Raw genomic sequence first — 20502 nt, forward strand, 5'->3', positions numbered from 1 at the left:
ACCTAGAAAGACATATGACTGTATACACATATTTATATATTCAAGTACAGCTGGCCTTTATATCAAGAGGATATCTTCAATTTGGCTAAATGCATATTAGTTCTAATGTCGTCTTCTCTCAGTTCTCCAGATACATGATCATGTTGTCTGAGTATGAAATTTCTCCTCCACCTTCTCCTTTTCCTTCTCTCCCTCTCCTTCCTTCTTCTCTTCTTCCCCTTTCCCTTTCTCCTTATTGCACTGGGGAGACATACCAGCACAATGCTAAAAAAGGAAGAAAAAGACAGGGAGGGAGGGAGAAAGGCAGGCAGGTGGTGGCGGCACACGCCTTTAATCCCAGCAGTCAGGAGGCAGAGGCAGGAGGATCTCTGTGAGTTTGAGGCCAGCCTGGTCTACAGAGCAAGTTCCAGGACAGAAATCCTGCCTCGAAAAACAAAACAAAATGAAATACAGATTTATTTTATCTACATGAGTGTTTTGCTTCTGTGTATATGTGGGCACCTGAGGATGTAAGAAGGCACCAAATCCCCTAGAACCCGGGATCTGAAGTGATGGATGCTTGTGAGCCACCATGTAGGTGACAGGAACCAAACTAAAGTCCTCTGGAAGAGCAACAAGGGCTTTTACCCTCTGAGCCACCGTCTCCATCTCTTTTAACCACTTACAGTGCAGCATCTTAGAGCCTGTGTGCTACACACTCTTTATTTTATAACTTCTGGGAGTGTTTCCTCTCTGTGCACATGTGGGCATACATGTACACCCGGGGTCCTCAGAGGTCAGAGGATGGTGTCAGATCCTCTAGAACTGGAGTTACAGACAATTATGAGCTACCATGTGGTGTGACAGCATGCACAAAATCTATGTAAGCCCAAGCCGGAACAAGTCCCAGCATGGAGAGGAGAGTCGGGCACAATGTCCCATCCCTAGCCAAGGAGCTATTGGCAACTGTCAGGTGCTGAGAGAGGGTCATTTTCCTCTTAAGAGTGTAGCCTTGGTAAGCTGACCATGTGTCAGTGAAAGGGCACACATCCAAGAATATTTGGGCTCCAGAAATTAGCCTTTGTGGTGGTTTGAATGAAAATGACCCCCTTAGGCTCATAGGGAATGGTACTATTAGGGGGTGTGGAAGAAGTGTGTCACTGGGAGTGGGCTTTGAGGTCTCAGATGCTCAAGAAAGGCTCAGTTTCTCACTCTCTTCCTGCTGCCTGCTGATCACATGTAGAACCTCTTCTACCTGGATCTACACTGTACCTATTCTACACTCAATAGAAAGTTGGCCAGTTTCTTGTAATAATCCAGCACCATGTCTGCCTGAGTACCACCATGCTTCCTGCCGTGACAATAATGGACTAAACCTCTGAACTGTAAGCCAGCCCCACTTAAATGTTTCCTTATAAGAGTTGCCATGGTCATGGTGTGCCTCTCCACAGCAATAGAAATCCTATCTAAGACAGCTTTGATGAGGAAAAAAAAAACACAAATCGGGTAGGTAGGGGAGGAGAGGAGATCTGTGAAGACTCAGGGAGGAGGGTGAGTATGATCAGACATGTAGGAAATTCTCAAAGAATAAAAACAGTTGTTAACTGTGGGAAAGGTGTGGTATGTAGTGTATGTACACAGGAGCATGAGTGTACACATGAAGAGGCCAGAACAGGATATCCGGTGTCTTCCTCTACCACATTCCACCGTATTTTTTTGAACCTGAAGCTGACCATTCCAGCTAAGCGAGCTGATTAGTGAGCTTCCAGAATCCACCTGCCTCAGCCCCAACCAACACTGAGATTCAGGCATATGTGGCATGCCTGGCTTTTACATGGGTACCGGGGACATGACTCACATCCTCTCATGCTTTCATAAAAAGTGCTCTTATGCTGTGAAATAGAAAAATGAGCCAAGACCATATCAATAAATATTTTATGAAAAAAAAAAAAAGTGCTCTTATATACTAAGACACCTCTCCAGTTCCATACTCTCTGTGTTTTTTGGGGGTGGGGGGTGGGGAGCGGTATTTATTTGTTTGTTTGTTTGTCTGAGAGGGTTTCTCTGTGTAGTCCTGGCTGTCCTGGAACTCACTGTGTAGAGCAGGCTGGTCTTGAGCTCCTCATAGGAAGCCCCACCGCCCAAGTATTGAGATTACAGGCAGATGCTCACACATCTGGTTCTCAGCTCATCTGTAATGGAGTGATTAATATACTAGCTTTTGGTAGGAACACAATATGCTTAAACGTTATGAGAGAAGATTACCCCAACTGCACACTCACAGTCAAAGTGAAGTTCCTCCAGTGTACAACAGGTGAATGAATGCACAGTAAATAATTCTCTAGGCATGCTTAACTGATTTCTCTTTCATTTTAAGATAAACATGTGCCATCACAAGGTGGTAGCCTTTGATGAATTAACTACACATCCTTAATCCAGTGGGAAGAACTACAGAACTATAAAGGATCCTCTACCACATGTAACCTTAGAAGACTGTAGAAGAATACATTTCCGTTGCTCCTGAAGCATACCTGTAAAACAGTCACTCTGTGGTGGGAAAAGAGAGCATCAGCTAACTTTGATGGGAACACTTTGACAGAAGTCGGCACGATCAGCAGACAGGCCCCACTGAACAGAGAAACAAATATTTCCACAACAGATGGATCGAAGGTCAGAGGTGAAGCCAGAAACAAGACATCTTCGTGGGTGATGTCAAAAAGTACCCTAAAGACAAACAGAGCATCGCTGTCATCAGGACCGCCTAAACCTGGGCAAGCACAGACCCTAAAGAAGCATTGAGTAGGGACTGGAGAGATGGCTCAGTGGTTAAAAGCACTTCCTGCTCTTTCCAAGGACCCAGGTTCGGTTCCCAGCACCCACATGGTAGTTCACCCCATCTGAAACTCTTATTCCAGAGAATTCATGGCTTCTTCTGACTTCTATGAACACCAGGTATACACACAGCACACTGACATACATTCGAGAAAAACATTCATACACTTGAAATAAAAATAGATAAATCTAGCCGGGCGGTGGTGGCGCATGCCTTTAATCCCAGCACTAGGGAGGCAGAGCCAGGTGGATCTCTGTGAGTTCGAGGCCAGCCTGGGCTACAGAGTGAGTTCCAGGACAGGCTTCAAAGCTACACAGGGAAACCCTGTCTCGAAAAACAAAACAAAACAAAACAAAAAAAGATAAATCTAAAAGAGGAGGAGAGGAAATCAGCATCGATGCCATCATCAAGGAGAACACGTTTTTCTGGATGCCTCAGACTTCATTCTTCAGAGTTACCAAAACGGCACTACTGCTGCTGGAAACTCTCTTTACAGAAGGCAGAACTGAAGCCTTCTGTAAAGAGAAGGTAGTACATTCCTATAACCCAGCACTCGGGAGGCAGAGGAAGGGGTGGATCTCTGTGAGCTTGAGGACAGCCTGGTCTACATAGTCAGTTCCAGGGCAGCCAGAGCTACGTAGTAAGACCCTGTCTCAACCATCTTTTGAATAAATAAAAATAGATAGAAGAGAGTCCTTTGAATAATTCCATTTCTCCCCTCTTACCAGATAAGCTTTATCGTCTGTGACTATTTTCTCGTTTGTTAATGTAGACAGTGAACTACAACCCCCAGAATTCTCTTTCTACTATGCTTTCATTTTGTCTTTGTTTTTATTTTTGTTGTTTTGTTTTTCTTTTGTTTTTTAGAGATACTGTTCTGTTATGTAGCTCTGGCTGGCCTGGCACTCACTATGTAGCCCAGACTGGCCTCAAACTCACAGCAATTCTCCTGCTTCAGCCTTCCAATGGCTAGGATTACAGGTGTGAATCACCAGTTACATGGGGTTCCCTCTAAGGAGCAGGTTAGAGAAGAGAAGGCTAGCAGCTGCCATTTTGTGAAGTACACACTCTGCTGGTTATTCAGTTCAACATTCCAGTCCATAATCAGCTGAGTTTTCCCAATCCTGAAATGGCCGATTTTTCCTTAGTGAAAACCAAACAGGGCTGGAGAGATGATTTCGTGCTTCAGAACACACTGCTGCTCCGGCACCTGCTGGACAGTCAGGCAGTTTGGTCTAGCTAACTCCAGGTCGAGAGCAACCAAAGTCTCTGGCCTCTGCATACACATAACATACCCACAAGTAGATACGCACATGATTAAAAACAAGTTAGAATATTTTTTAAAGAGCAGCAGCAGCAGCAGTGCTGGGTCTACAGTTAATTTCCCTCCCCACCTCACTGTCTTTTCTGACTATGCTGCGGGGTTCCAGCCTGCTACTGACTCTCTCCTAGCCGAAAACACTTTCTCAGCCGTTCTAGGTGCGCAAGTCTCTTGTAAAAATCCACTCTTATACTCTGGTTTCCTTTCAGTAGAATCTTCCTTCTGTCTGAATTATTTTTTGTGGTGATATTTTGTATATGATCTAATGAATAAAGCTTGTCTGAAGATCAGAGGGCAAAGCCAGCCACCAGTTAGCCATATAGGCCAGGCAATGGTGGCGCACACCTTTAATCCAGAACTCAAGAGGCAGAGGCAGTTGGATCTCTGTGAGTTCAAGGCCACCCTGGGCTACACAGGCTTGATCCAGTCTAAAATAGAAAGAGAGCCAGGCAGTGGTGGCAGACACCTTTGATCCCAGCCCTTGGGATCTCACACCTTTAATCCCAGCACTAGGGAGGTGGAGACAGGAAGTGATATGGCTGGGTGGAGAGAGGACTATAAGGTGGGAGGAGACAGGGGCTGGGTTCTCTTTTAGCTGAGTATTTCGTAGAGGTAAGAAGTAGTGGCTGGATGCTCTGCTACTCTGACCTTTCAGCATTTACCCTGAGATCTGGCTCTGGGTTTTTATTAGTAAAACCAACTAAGATTCCTGCTACAATTTTTCATTTTTATTTCTTAAGACTTTGTGTGTGTGTGTGTGTGTGTGTGTGTGTGTGTGTGTGTGTGTGTGTGTGTATGTGTTGAGTGTGCACAAAATGTGTGAGAAGAAGATGCTAGCAGCCAGAAAATAAGAGCTGGAGTTATCGGCATTTGTTGGATGCCCAGCTTGTTACATGGGTCCTCAGAACTCCAATCTCACACACACCACTCACACACGTGTACACACACACACACACACACACACACACACACACACACACAGCTTCTGTTCTATCTTTTGTGTGTTCTGTGATTGGCCTGTTAACCACAAGTGCATGCCTTGTCTGCAGAGAACTAAAGATAATATACAGATCCAATAGGACAGATCTAACTGATCAGTTATTTAGGATTATCCATTTGGATCAAGATTTACAAAGAACAGATATTTAAATTTATTTTTCTTTTTTAAAATGCACATTTTTTGCTTGTTTTCTTTTGTTTTGTTTGTTTTTCAAAACAGGGTTTCTCTGTGTAACAGCCCTGTCTGTCCTGGAACTTGACTTGTAGGCCAGGCTGTCCTCAAACTCACAGAGATCCACCTGCCTCTGCCTCCCAAGTTCTGGGATTTAAGACATGCACCATCAGTGCCTGGCTAAAATGAAAGATTTTCATTCTGTTTTGTTTCCCTGAGTTAAGAGTCTCTCTCCACAGCACAGACTGGCCTCGGACTGGTAATCTCCTTCTGCCTCTCAAATGCTGAGGCTCTGGTGAGTCCCGCCACACCCAGCTTAAAGCACAGGTTCTAACAAGGATTCACGGGACAGAACTTACCGAAAGTGCTGGATGTTTGGAAGTATGCATGCGTGAGGCACTCTGACGATCTTTGGTGTCCCTGTGGTCCCCGAGGTATGGAGGACATAAGCCAAGCAGCGCTCTTGCCGAATGTCCAGGTGTGCCTTCTCGCCGATGCCGTTCTCAGAATCCCTGCTGGCTTTTCTACCGTTTATCTCATATTTCTCTTTTCTATCACCATTTTCCCAGTGAAGTGTGAAGAGCACCAGGTCCTTATGTTCCTCTGAAACTGTGTCATAGTTCAAAACTGCTTCATGTGAAGACTTGAATTTCTGTGAGAGAAGGTATTTATGAATATTAACATGTTAAAAAGGATTCTTCTCTGGAGAATGTGAAATATCCATTTCCTCATTCAATGTGGCTGAACCAGGGATGGGAGGACCAGCTCCATATCTTGGGACAAGGAGAGAAATGAGACACAACAAGAGTTAAGCGTCCTTATTTTCAAACTCACCTCCAAAGCAGACATGTATAAAAGCACATAAGTGCAATGCAATGTGGTAAGAGTGGTAAGGGCACATGGCTGAGATGTTGGTGGAGAAGCGGAACTTACTCCACACAAAGGTCAGAGATTCCAAAGGCAGTATTTGCTGTTCCCCAAATGAGAAGATGGGTAGTTCAGCCAATCACCGACGGAGAGCACCAGATCTAAGAAAGCTGAGGACAGTAAGCACTTCAGAAACGTGCAAACACGGAGAAGAAGGTGAGGTCTGGTGTGACAGGAGACCAAAGGAGACCCAATCACTCTGCATGATTGGCATTCAGGAGTTCGGCCCTTAGCCTATGTGATGGGCTCCATCTGAACGTGGCAACAGTGGGGGACTAACTGTTAAATGATTCCCGCTCACTGAATCCTTTACATGGTTCTGAGCTGGTCCTGCACTAGGAGTGGACAGCAGGAGTCGGCAAGCAGCCTCCACAGAAGCTGTGGCCATGGTGAGCCAACGGCTGGGTTCTGGCTTTGGTGCTTTGGCGTGGTGCAGAGGTGAGTTGGACGAAATGGTGTGATGTTTAATTTGTTTGGTTTCTGATCTCTGGAAACAAGTTCTTGCTGTGTGGCCCTGGCTGGCCTGGAATTCACTATGTAGACCACTTTGGCCTCTACCCTGAGACCATTGTCAGTGCTCTGAGGGCTCGGATTACAGAGTGCACACCACCACTGGACCCACACACATTTAAAGTGGGGTTCTTCTCATTAGAGCTTCTTAGGCTGATTTGTAAAAACAGCTTAACTGAAACAATCTGAGTTTTTATATTAAACAAGTAAATATAAATAACAAAAGGTCAAACATTGGTAGCTTGGCACGTTTTCTGCTTGTGTGTTTGTTGTGTGTGTGCATGTTAGAAGTGGCATGTCACATACAGACTGTGATGCTAAAACACAAATACTAATAGTAATAAATATTAAAGGCAAGCTGTAACCATCTGTAATCTCAGGACACGTGAGCTGGAGGCAGCAGGACCTCCTAACACAAGTTCAAGGTTAGCTGGACATAGTGGTGCATGTCCTCAATCCCAGCACTCACAACACAGAGGCAGGAAGACTTCTGTGAGTTTGAAGCTAGCCTGGTCTACATAACGAGTCCCAGGACAGCCAGGGCTATGTAGAGAGAACCGGCCTCAAACCAAACAAACCCAGACAAACAAAAAAAGAAGTTCAAGGTTGTCAGCTTAATAGTGAGTCTGAGGTCAGCCTGGGACAGATGAAACTTTATTAAGACAAAACAGCAACTAAAATAGTTCAAGACTGTATATTCTGAAGAGTTAGATCACAATCGTTATTCCCTGAACACTGTCCTCTGCCTGAGACACCCTCAGCTCCCTCAGAGCCCCCCACACTGCAGATCCGTGGTGGGCTCCGGAGTACTTGCCCTTCTTTTCTCCCCAACACACAGTACACAGAGCTAGAGGGGTTGTATACACCAGCATCCTCCCAAATACCTCGTCTCTACCTAGTCCCAGCCTCTACACTGCTGACATTTGGGCATAGAATTCCTTGTGGGAGCCCGTCTTGTACACTGTAGGATTTTTAGCACCCTCTGCCACCTATTGGATGCCAATAGCTCCTTGTTTTTATTGGGATAATTATTACAGCCCGCAAGACCAGCTTCTGAGCTGCTGAAAGGGCTCAAAGAGAAAGCCTTAGCGTGGCAAAACTTAGTACTTTTATCTGAGGGCTTTTTTGGGAAGTGAATGAATTCTCACGCATTCTGATGGCTACTTTCTTTATTCTCTCATGTTGAATTCTCTTTATTCTCTCATGTTAGCTCCAAATCTCTTTGTTCTTCACAGCTATATATATATATATCCAACAGAATCTTTCATGTTGAATATAGGAGTTACATTTGAAGGTCACATTCCATTTCTTAAGTAACTGATCAAAGACAGAGTCATCTTGACAACATACATGCAATAAATCTTAACTTCCTAATTGGTAGGGCTGTAATTTGTAGCTGCAGCTGCAAAGAAAGAACCAATCATTTTGTTATCTACCTAAAGAGATAATCTTATAAAGGACTTTTAAAGGAGTTACAAGACTAAACTACTGAGGAGTCCAAGAAAAATAAGGAAATTGTGTATTACATCCTGTATTTCTGAGTGTAGTAACACTTTAAACTAATATTTTGGGATTAACAATCATAAAAATGTTCGGCTCTCTTGGACTAAGATTGTTTACAGAGCTCCAAGTGCCATAAATGCTTTGGTTGGAACTCAGGTTTACCTTAATTCTCTTAATATGAGCTCATTTCCGCACTCTCCAAGGCATAGTGACACTAAAAGCATTTTAAATCTTTTTTTTTTTTTTTCTGAGACAGGGTTTCTTTGTGTAGTTTTGGTGCCTGTCCTGGATCTCACTCTGTAGACCAGGCTGGCCTCAAACTCACAGAGATCCACCTGGCTCTGCTTCCCAAGTGCTGGGATTAAAGGCGTGTGCCACTACCACCCAGCATCATAAATCATCTTGATATTGACAATTACTTCTCACACCTAACCATCTTTTAACTTCCAGTAAGATTTAAGGAAAATAAGCATGCCAGGTGTGGTGGCACCTTTAATCCCATCATTTGGTAGGTAGAGGCAGGTGGATCTCTGTGATTTCAAGGCCAGCCGGTCTACACATTTGATACCAGGTCAGCCACAGCCATATACAGAGATCCTCTCTCAAACAAATAAAGAAGAAGAAGAAAAAAAAAAACTATAAGTGTGGTGATATTTTCTTTTCCCCAGGGCTGAGGACCGAACCCAGGGCCTTGAGCTTGCTAGGCAAGCTCTCTACCACTGAGCTAAATCCCCAACCCCGTGTGGTGATATTTTGTTTGTGCTTTAACAAATGAAGCTTGTCTGAAGATCAGAAGGCAGAGCTAGCCACTAGAGGCCAGGCAGTGGTGGCACACACCTTTAATCCCAGCACTTGGGAGGAGGAAACAGGAAGTGATATGGCTGGGAGGAGAGAGGAAGTGATAAAACAGGGTAGAGGGCCTTTAAGGCTGAGGATTGGTCGAGGTAAGAAGTCTTTCTAGTGGTTGGCTCTGTCGATGTAACCAACCGTCTTATTAAATAAGAAACACAGAAACAATGTAAAAGAGAAAGCCGAGAGGTCAGAGCTCAGAGCTAAAATCTCACCCTTCCTCCTGCTGTCCCAGCTTCGCGAAAGAGACCTACTTCCTGTCTGTTCTTTTTTTTATAGTATGTTGTTCTGCCTTCTCATTGGTTGTAAACCCAAACACATGACTGCCTCGTCACTGTCTGAATGTACAGCCCCCTAGGTCTTAAAGGCATATGTCTCCAATGCTGGCTATATCCCTGAACACACAGATATCTATGGGATTAAAGGCGTGTGCCACCACCGCCACACTCTTGATATGGCTCTAATAGCTCTGACCCCCGGACAACTTTATTTATTAACATACAATCAAAATAATATTTCAGTACAATTAGATTACCACCACATGGCTCCTTTACTGATCTTTCAGCATTTACCCCAATATCTGGCTCTGGCTTTTTATTATTAAGACCAATTAGGATTCATGCTATGAATAAACATGACATTGTTATTTGAGTTTAATTTACTTGCAGTAACAAAGGACTGAGCAATTTGAGGAATAAAAGAGAAGGCTCCAGCCAGACAGTGATATTATTTTAAAAACACGGATTAACAATATTAATCTTTCAGTTTCCTTTCTAGAGGCCCCACTCTAATGATCATCTAGTAAGCCTTTCCTATAGCTTCCCATTTCATAACTATGCACACAAACACATACGATGCATTTAAGCTATTCTCAACTATAAAGTGGTTCACAGAGAGGAGAGGTAAAAGTAAGCAAAACTCAATGTATCTCCTATAATATTCATCTTTACTGGACACAGTATTTTATAAGCAAAAAAATAACTTAGTAATAATAAAACATGGCTGGGCAGTGGTGGCTCATGCCTCTAATACCAGTACTCTGGAGGCAGAGGAAAGTGGATCTCTGTGAGTTCAAGGCCAGCCTGATCTACAGAATGAGTTCCCTATCTCTGGGGGAAAAAAGGTTTGTTTTATGTGTATCTGTATACCCCTTTGCCTGTGTGTGTAACAGTGCTTGCAGAGTCCAGAAAAGGGCGATGAATACCCTGAATTGGAGTTACAGGCTTTTATAAGCCACCCAGGGTGGGTGCTGGAACTGAACCCAGGTCCTCTGCAAGAGTAGTATGTGCTCTTAACCTCTGAGCCATCTCTCCAGCCCTATACTTAAAAATGTTTTAAATAATAAATTCAGCTTTCCAATAATGTGTAGTTTAAGAGCTCATCTCTTTTTCAAAATGTAAGTTTGTTTATAATTCTTTAACATTGGAGACCACTGTAATTGATATAAGTAGATAAAAGTAAACTCTCCAAGTACTATGATACTTTCCACCACTGGAAATAATTTGGAAACAGGAAGGAAAAATAAACAATTGCCGTAAGGTGAGAAAATACTTTCGTATCATAAAGGGGTGGTTCTCAATGAAGTATTCAGATGGACAGGGCACACTTGGGAAGATCTGAGCATTTGGGATGTAATAGTGAAAAGGTGCAGTAACTCTTTGACTGGTCTCTAATATAGATGTGGAAGGCAGTGATGCTATTAACCATCTTGTATTGTACTGGAACTTCCCACAACACACCCTCAACCAAAATGGTGACATCACTGAAGCTGAGAAACACTGCCAGAGTTAGTAAATTCAGGAACCAAGACAGAGAACTTTTCTTTTTCTTTTTTGATTTTTCAAGATCGGGTTTCTCCGTGTAGCCCTGGCTATCCGGGAAGTAGCTCTGAAGACCAGGTTGGCCTCGATCTCACAGAGAACCCGGCTGAGAGAACTCTTAAACTGAAAATATTCTCTCTTCCTCCCACTTCACACCCCTGCAAAACACTTAAGCACCAAGACTTACATGAACCAGCTTTTTCTCAACGAGAACATACTTGAGATCACATTGTTTCATAAAGTGAGTCGATAATGATGGTGGCGAGTTTGGATCAATAGGTGCATAAGCTGCCGGGACCTGAAGGATCCTGACGGGGAAATACGAGGTTAGCAGAGTGAATAAAATTCTCCCGGGAGCACTTCCACGTCTCTACCGTTCATTAGCATTTCAGAATTTTAGGGTCATGCCTTAGTTGTAAACAGTTATTTCATCTTGTGCCCAATGAGTATCTTGGGTAGTGTAAAATTCTATTTTAACTTCTCATAACTTGGGATGGGGATGTAGCTCAATTGTCTGGAGTTTGCTTGGCATGTACAAGGTCCTGGGTTCAATACTCAGTATTGAAAAAAAGAGAGAGAGAGCTCTTAACACTTACTATACAGAAATACAGCATTTTAAAAGGCTTAACAAGGACTGGAGTAATGTCCCAGTGGTTTTCTTTGATCTAACAACAGTTACATAATGCTTTAGTTGTTTTCTATTGACAAATGAGGCCTTTATACTTTGGAGATATTTCTGCTTGTGAAAACCTTTAGTCTCTCCTTAATAGGCATGAATTAAATGATTTAAATAATTAAATAATTAAAAATAATACTTAGATAAATGTGTACTTTAACATCTTCAGAAAACTGACAATACAAAAAAAAAATCCACCAGTAAACAGAACAATAGCTTACATTGTGCACTATATAATAAAACTATAAATTAGCTTAGTGTAATATCAGTTTATACTAGAAATATTACCCTAAAATCCAGGAGGGTAAGTTGATCCCAGGTTGACAGTAGAGACCAATTTCCCGATTTCCTCCAAAGTCACAGTGTGTTCGCAGAAACTTGGATAATTCCGAAGCCTCACTCAGCACAGTCTTGTAGGTGTAAAACACTGGAGGCCGGTTGTTGCCTTCATCAAAACATACAGCTGCTCTATTCAAATAAATGGAGGCAGCGTGATGCACCAATTCCTGAAGAGTCATTTTACTGAGGTTTGTCTAAACACCAGTGGCCAAGAAATCTAGAGAGAAATGGTAGAAGTTAGGGGAGTTTTAGGCAGGCGAGGAAGAAATGTGTCTACTAGCAAAAATGACTGTACGAGCTGGGGGTATCTACATCAGTGACAGGCTGCTTGCCAATGTGCCCCTGAGTTCCGTGCCCAGCACTGCAAAACAACAAACTGAAAGGAAGCGCCCAGATAAAAGTTATGTCTATGTTGAAGATTCTGCAAGGTTTATTGACTGGTGAAAATGTTAAGAGTCTGGAGAGTTGGGATGCTGCAGACTCAAAGACAAACTACCTCGGAATATCTTGACAGCAAGATTATTGCCCACCTGTGTTGTGGGCTATCTGTACACTGTGTGAAGATGTATTTGCTGTGACTGGTACAATAAAAAGCTGAATGGGCAACAGCTAGGCAGGTGGTACAGGCAGGATTTCCCAGGACAGAGGAAGAGGAGGAAAATCTAGGTGCACAAGAGACAGAAAACAAGAGGAGGTGCAAGGTGGAAGAGAGGTAACACCACATGATAGAAGGTAAATTAAAATAAACGGGTTAATTTAAGTTATGAGAGCTAGTTACGAATAATCCTAAACTGCAGGCCTAGCTTTCATAATTAATCATAAGTCCCCGTATCATTTGTTGTGAGCTACACACCTGTCTATCCGACATCCTCAGTGACCGTCAGCTGGGTAAGATATGTGCCAGAGTCTAGCTAGCTTCCACCAAGCTCAGAGCTAAGAATATCACCTGACAATACCCCACACTTAGAATGGAATGCTCCTTGACTTTCTGTAATCCACCTACCTAATTCCCTTGAGTTTTTACTTTCTGTCCTTTGACTATACAAGCTCATAGAACTGCTTCCATGCTGGGGCACGATTTTTAGGGTCACCTAAATCTCTGTCCCTGGAACCTGATCACTCATATTTGGCTCACAATAAATTATCTCTTACTGTCCTTAAGGTAAGGGCAGTATTTTGTGTTACTAAAACAAACAAAAAGTTGTGTCAAAGATCCACGACTGAAGCTCTAAATTTACAAAACACCTATGGCAATTCTGCTGAAAACATAAAAATTAATCTGATGACAGCTGAACCCACACTGGATCAGAACTTACACATGTGGGAAGAACGTGACAGACACATAATAGAATTAAAGATAGAAATGTAGATTTATTCCTCAATTGACCACAATGTCAAAAGGATATACACTTTAAAAACAACCAAAAAAGGGGCTGGAGAGGTGGCTCAATGGTTAAACACACTAGTTGCCAAAGGTCTGGGGTTCAATTTCCCAGTATCACATGGCAGCTTATAAGCATCTTGACTCTAGGATCCTACTCTCTCTTTTCTGACGCCTGAAATGAACATGGTGCACAAATTTGCATGCAGGCAAAACATTCATAGACAGAAAATAAAGTATTTTTTGTAGATTTATTTTATGTGTACGAATTTTTTTGCTTGTATGCATGTGCATCACCTGTATGCCTGTTCAGTCTCCTAGAACTGGGGTTGTAGATGGCTGTCATGTACCATGTGGGTGCTGGGAACTGAACTCTTCAAGAGCAACAATTTCTTTTAACCACTGATCCATCTCTCCACCCCAAAATAAATAAATCTTTTTTTTGTTTTGTTTTGTTTTGTTTTGTTTTTTAGAGACAGGGTTTCTCTGTGTAGTTTTGGTGCTTGTCCTGGATCTCCCTCTGTAGACCAGACTGGCCTCAAACTCACAGAGATCCGCCTGGCTCTGCCTCCCAAGGGCTATGATTAAAGGCATGCACCAGCAATGCCCAGCTGGTATTTCTTTTTAATAAACATTTCTATAAGTACTAACTTTTGTGATACACAAAAGATGATTTTCCACAGATATACAAATGGTCATTATACAAATTATACAGACCACAGTATGTACTACAGTTATAGGGAGTGAGTTTATTTGGAATATAAGGTTAGTGTAGTAGAGTACCTCCTGCTATTTTTGCTTACATATGAACACGAACCAGCCAAATAAATTTCTTTAAATACCCATTGTCCACATTATGTATTATACTTATTTTTACAAAAATCTAGTCTGAACTTGGAGATACATCTCAGGAGTTAAAGAGCCGTTGTTCTTTTAGAGGACCCAGGTTCAGTATCAGCACCCACATGGTAGCTCATAGCAGTCCATAGTTCCACTTCCAGAGGATCCAATACCCTCTAAAGACACCAGGCATGAACGAGGTACACATACATACATGCAGGTAAAACATAAATGGTATTTTTTTATTAAAAAAAATACAAGTATTAAAATTATCTTGTATTTTTAAATTTGATACTTAGGAATCACATTTCAATATTTTAGCATCCTTTTGGACATTTTCAAATTTTATGGGTTTAAGACGCCCTTTTCTTTAACCAACTTGATGTTAATTAAATGACACAACTGAATAAAATAAAAAATTAGTCTGTTTCAAAGTTGCTTTTCCTCCAGAAAGCAAACAAATGTATAACTGTTAATTTCTCACAAGAAAATAATAATCTAATAACATACTTCACAGCAGTGGAATAATGGGACTATAAACTATGTTTTTAAAAAGAGAAAGTGTCATTTTTATAACAAACTACAAAACTCACCACACAAAATATATACAATAAGTAAGTGTTTCTACTTTGAATTTACAGGTTTCCCGGTGGCAAAATTCAGTTTTGTCTAGAATTTCCATTTCGGTTATTAAATTTATGTATATGTATTTTTTTCTCTCTCTCTCCAATAAACGTAATTTATTCCATGCTCAGATATACCTGGGCCAACAAATGGCTCAGTGGATAAAGGAACCGGCCATCACGCCTGAAAACCTGAGTTCAATTCCTGGGACCCACATGATGGAAGGAGAGATCCAACTCCCAAAAGGTGTCTCGTGACTTCCTCTAGCATGCTGCCCCCCCAACCCCCCACAAATACTTTAATGTTAAATAAATAATAAAAACAAGTCAACTACGGCTTTTTAAAGGGGGACTTTTAGGAACAAAGCAGATTTCTCGTTATACGATCAAGCTTAAACGGCTAGCCCATGTGTAACTGTAAATGATGTTATTTAGTCACCAACAAATCCTGCTTTTCCGGGCTCTCCCTAGGCTGGGCATTACAAATACTGGTAAATTATCCATCGGCGTCTTCACACACACACATCACGCCGCCACCTTGAGTTACGTGGCTTCCAACACTCGTTTTCACTGGCTCTCGGGGACCACGCTAGGCGGTGGCGAGGGAGGCAGGTGCCCTGCGTTTCACTGAAGGGCACCGACCGGGGGGAGGCGGGGTGACCCCACCCGGAGGCCACACAGTACGGATTAGCTGGCCAGACTCCCAGGCTCCGAGCCAGGCCGAGCCGGCTCCCGACGCCCGGCGGACTCCAGCGGAAGCAGCCCGGCCTCCTCGGCCCCCACCCCACCTTTTCACGACAGCGCGTGGAGCACACTTCCCAGCGGGCAGCGGATGCCCCGCAGCCGTAAAGCTACCTCGCCACCACCGGGCTCCTCGCGTCCATCTTCCCGCGCCCGTGACGTCAGCGCCAGCGCCGGGGGCGTGGCTATGGCTGACGGGGCTCCGCCCAGATGCGCCGCACTGTCCTGCAGGCCCTGGGACTGCGTCTGCAGAGGCGGAGCCCGGCTGTTCAGGTTGGGAACTGCCGTGCGGTCCAGGCGGCAGACCTGTATATCTCTTTGTGTGTGTGTGTGCCTGCATGAGTTTATGTGCACCATGTGCACGCAGGTGCGGGCCGATTCCCTGGAGCTGGAGTCGCAGGTGGTTGTGAGTCACCTCGTGGGTGCCGGGACCCCGAAAGAGACCTCTGGAAGGGCGGTGAGCACTCTTGACAGCCATCACTGTTGAAATTTGAGCCGCACGCAGTCTCCTCGTTCCTTAAGTGGGGGTAGAAATAGCCCAAAAGGCTGAAGTGAAGAAATCACCCCCGAATTTGAGAGTTAACTGCCCTTATCCCCTCCACGTTTTCTGAGGACACAAGATTGGTGGGAATGTCACTACACTGGTGAAGCCCGCAAGGGAAGGCCCCTGTCAGAATGAAATCCAAAACAATCTGCAGCTGTTTTGAGGAAACCCAGCCCATCTGAGGCGAACAGCGCCCTAAGGGCGACAGGTATTACAATAAACGTGAAGGGTCACAACTGTGGTGAGTTACTGTGCTCCAGAAGAGAGAAAAGGAGCAGGGAATTTTGTTTCTGTGTTCCGGATGAGAGGTGAAAGAGCCACTGAGCATCCATCACGGTGCCTGAAAAGGCTTAGGGGTGTGTCCTGGGCTGCTGAGGGCTGAAGCTGTTGTACCAAACCGTTCAAGAAATACCCATTTGGAAACTGCATTTTTCCTGTGTACTACGGGCATCTCCAAACGTCTTTTTAGTGTTTTGCTTGTTCTAGTTAGCTTTCTATTGCTGTGATAAAACATCATAACCAAAAGCAACTTGGGGAATCAATAGTTTATTTCATCATACTCCACCACTAAGAGAAGCCCAGACAGGAGATCAAGGCCAAAATCTGGGGGCAGGATCCGAAGCAGAGACCATAGAGGAATGCTCTATGGTTACTGGCTCCCGCCCCCATGGCCTGATTAGCTTGCTTTCTTTTCTTTCTCTCTGCCTGTCTCTTTTTGTATTTTTTTAAATTAAGATTTTGTATCTTAAATTATTTTATTTTATGTGTATGGGTGTTTTGCCTGCATGTTTGACCGTGCACTACATACATTCCTGGTGGCTGAAGCCAGAAGAGGGTCGTGTTGTCAGATCAAGAACTGGAGTTACAGACAGTTGTGAGTCGCCCTGTGGGTGTTGAGAATTACACCTGGGTCCTCTGGAAGAGCAGCCAGTGCTCTTAACCGCTGGACCGTTTTTTTGTTTGTTTGTTTTTTTAAATACAACTCAGGCCCAGGGGTACCATTGCCCACAGTGGGCTGGGCCCTCCCACATCAGTCATTAATCAAGTAAAATGTCCAACGTGAAGGAAGCATTTTCTCAACTGAGAGTCCCCCTTTCCACCTGACTCTAGCTTGTGTCAAACTGACAAAGAACTAGCCAGCATACCTGTCTCTGTGCCTCTATAGAAATTAGAACCTCGGGGCTGGAGAGATGGCTTAGCGGTTAAGAGCACAGGCTGCTCTTCCTAGATGGACCTGGGTTCAATTCCCAGCACCCGTATGGCATTTCCTAACTGTCTATAAACTCCAGTTCCAGGGGATCTGACACCCTCACACAGACATACCTGTAGGCAGCACACCAACATACATAAAACAAAAATAAATTTAAAAAAAAAAGAAATTAGAACTTCACTTCTTAGTCTCTCTTGTTCACTTAGATGCACTGAGGTTCCAGCCTCTGGCAGATTACATCAGAACTGCCTGGGCTGATTTCAAAGGTGGATTAAAATTCCTTATTTCTAGAGGCTTTCAAGTTTTTCTAGCGAGGGATTTAAGTATACACTTCTAAAAGGGTACCTTTTTATTGGTTCAGCTTTTGAATGCATTTTACTAAATCCTTTCCATTATTGCATGGCTTTAGGAAGCTCTTAACTTGCTAACTCAACCCTTAACCTTTCATATTTCAGATGTCTGATTTTTGCTTTTTTATTTATTTATTTATTTATTTATTTATTTATTTATTTATTTATTTATTTATTTATTTGAGATATGGTTTCACAACATAGCCCATGTTGACCCAGAGGTTCAAGAACCTTTTGCCTTCCCAAGTACTGGAATTATAGGCCTATTATATCAGGTCCAGACATCACTCTATTAATGCAAGTGTTATCATCCAGGGATCTTAGGTTGGGTTAGTTTTCTCCACCAATTAAAGAATTGAAAAGATAGGAAATAAATCACTCACAGCAAACAAGTTCTATTAAAAGGCAAAGGTTGCCGGGCGGTGGTGGCGCACGCCTTTAATCCCAGCACTCGGGAACCAGAGGCAGGAGGATCTCTGTGAGTTCAAGGCCAGCCTGGGCTACCAAGTGAGTTCCAGGAAAGGCGCAAAGCTACACAGAGAAACCCTGTCTCAAAAACAAAAACAAAACAAAACAAAACAAAACAAAAAAAGGCAAAGGTTATACATACTCCCTCACACACGACAGACTCTCCTCCACAAGTGGAGAGATTTTTGAAGACCAAAATTGAGTCCCCCTCACCCATTCTCCCCAGACATTTAAATGTTTTTAGTGGTATAGGGTGGGTTCCCCTCTCCTTATTTTGGATGGGTCAATTTAAACAAATGAAGGAGTTGATGGGCACAGAGCTTCATGGAAGCAGAGATATGTCCAGATCTGACCTTGAGCATATTTGGGTGGGTAAGCCAGAAGTGAAAAAAGCCCACCAGACCTTTGTTCTAAGTGAAGGAGCAATCTTGGTGCTTATCCATGGCCTCTTTTCCCATCTGTCTGCTTGTTGGGGTTCTTCTCTTCTTTCAGCAGTTTTCATTTCCCCTTCTTTCCATTTCCTCTTTCTCCCCAGCTGGCTTCTTTCCCTTCTGCTGGTTCTGTGCTATCTCATGTTAGAGGCTTTCTGGAGTGTGTAATGACTCATGATCATTCATTCCTATCTCAAAGCTTTCTGAAAACCAAGGGTTGCAGAGGGTAGGTAGGGTGCATTTCAATTCAATATCGTTCAAAACTGTTGGAGTTGATACACATGGGCTGAACTCCAGATCCCAGTGCCTACAGATAGATCTACACCACACTTAGACTCACTTTTCGGGAAGGTAAACACGTTTTGTGGAATGAGGTCCGTGAAACTGAGACAGACTCAGGGCCTGTGATTTTCGTGAATCGTAAGTCATAAGCACATGACTCGTGGACAGAAGTGATTTCACCCAAGCTACAATGTACCTGGTTTGTCTCAAGCCAGTATCAAGGATGGCGGGCGCATTCCCGGCACTGTCAAGGTCTGGGCTGCAACGCTCCCATCCATCTCTAAACGTTTTGTCTACTTATGCTGGGAAAGTTGGCAGGAAGAGACCAGTGTTAGCTGGGAGAATCTGCTGGTTAGTGTGGTCAGGACTAGCTGAGTCCAAACACTGAGACAACTGTCTGTCTAGCCTGGTCCCTCATAACAGGTCACTACCTACCCCCATGCTCCACGTTACCACACCATTTCCTGCCTCTCTAGCCATGAGACAGTGGTAAGTCTTCTCCACATACCAAGCCCCAATGGGTTTTTGTTTGTTTGTTTTTTTGTTGTTCTTTGGCCTGGATTTTTTTTAGGTGAGAAAGCATTCTCCAAAGCTTGATAGAACAGTTTAAACATCACTTGAGTGATGCTTCTAAGCCCCTAGAAATTACAAATCTTTCGCTAACACCCAACTCATGATTCAGGAGGAGTTTATTTCTTTTCTTTCGTTTTTTTTTTTTTTTCTTTCAATTTCTGAGAATTCACCCAGCATTGTTTTTTGTGAGGGCCATCTGTTACAGGCTGAGTGTGCCTGTACCTTCTTGCCAGGTGTGTCAAGAATACAAATTCTCAGTCATTCTTTATCCAGGTCACTTTTTCAGTTGTTTGGGGTGATGAATTTCATATTGGAAGGACTGCCTTCCTAAAGGCAAAAAGCCAGCCTGCTCCTACTTACCATTAAAAAAAAAAAAAATAGTGAGGGAATCACTCTGCTGTAAAACAAACCACTGTGTGTATACATCTCTCCGAGCCTAACTCCCTCAAGCCTGGGGGTTGTGTTGAAGTGTAACCCAGTGCAAAAAGCGACATTGCCTTACCCTAACTATTCCCTTTCACTCACCAACCTCTCTAGTCTGCTGCCCTAAAACAGTAACATCAGCAATCAGCTTATAATCAGTCCCTTCCCTACAGTGATATGCAATTCTTACATAACCATAATGGATACATTGTTTCCAAGTCTAATTCCTGGTATTAAATAAGTACTGTCTCAATTGCAACAAAGTATGAAAGTCATCTGTACATTCACATTCATATTCTGCCCATTTCAATGCCTCTCGTCTCCCAATTACCTCAGAAGTGAACAGCATTGCTTCCTTCAAAAATTTATTTTCAAAAACACTTTGGGAAACTGCTTTTCCTTTATGGAGAATGATTGAGGGCAGCCAAGCTTTTGGTTTCAATTGAGTGATGTAAATATATCACAATCAAGAGTAAAACAGCAGGCAGCGGGTAGACCATCAGCTCAGAAGGACAGGGATCTCCTGATGGACTGAGGGTCCTGGGCACGTCAACTCCTCCCGGTTAAGACTTGAAGAAGCTGTTCCCATCAGAGGCATTTTTATATTACGGGATAAGCCCAGGGCTTTAGTTTGGGGAATGATTCACCCTCGGCTGTGTTCAGGGACACAGCTTCTTTTCTCACCTTCTGTTCTCAAGGACGCCGATT

The 20502-nt window shown here is 43.3% G+C and overlaps 1 protein-coding gene across 5 annotated transcripts in view; it reads right to left on the reverse strand.

Annotated features, from left to right (window-relative positions):
- The window catches only part of Aasdh (aminoadipate-semialdehyde dehydrogenase), a 29206-nt gene extending 13518 nt beyond the window's left edge, over nucleotides 1–15688 (reverse strand). The window contains exons 1-5 of one of the 5 annotated variants that reach the window (XM_006997352.4): nucleotides 15628–15688; nucleotides 11878–12145; nucleotides 11101–11221; nucleotides 5664–5956; nucleotides 2511–2703 (exon numbers count right to left, since the gene is read on the reverse strand). In XM_006997352.4, coding sequence (XP_006997414.1) covers nucleotides 2511–2703; nucleotides 5664–5956; nucleotides 11101–11221; nucleotides 11878–12107 — 837 coding nt within the window. In that variant the 5' untranslated portion in view covers nucleotides 12108–12145; nucleotides 15628–15688. Of the gene's footprint in view, nucleotides 1–2510; nucleotides 2704–5663; nucleotides 5957–11100; nucleotides 11222–11877; nucleotides 12146–15211 lie in introns of those variants that run through there. The other 4 variants (XM_015990464.3, XM_076546473.1, XM_006997353.4 and 1 more) reach the window with 4 other exon arrangements.
- Nucleotides 15689–20502: the final 4814 nt, after the last annotated feature.

The sequence above is a fragment of the Peromyscus maniculatus genome, chromosome 10 (genome assembly GCF_049852395.1).
Source record: "Peromyscus maniculatus bairdii isolate BWxNUB_F1_BW_parent chromosome 10, HU_Pman_BW_mat_3.1, whole genome shotgun sequence".
In the NCBI taxonomy this organism is placed as follows: Eukaryota; Metazoa; Chordata; class Mammalia; order Rodentia; family Cricetidae; genus Peromyscus; species Peromyscus maniculatus.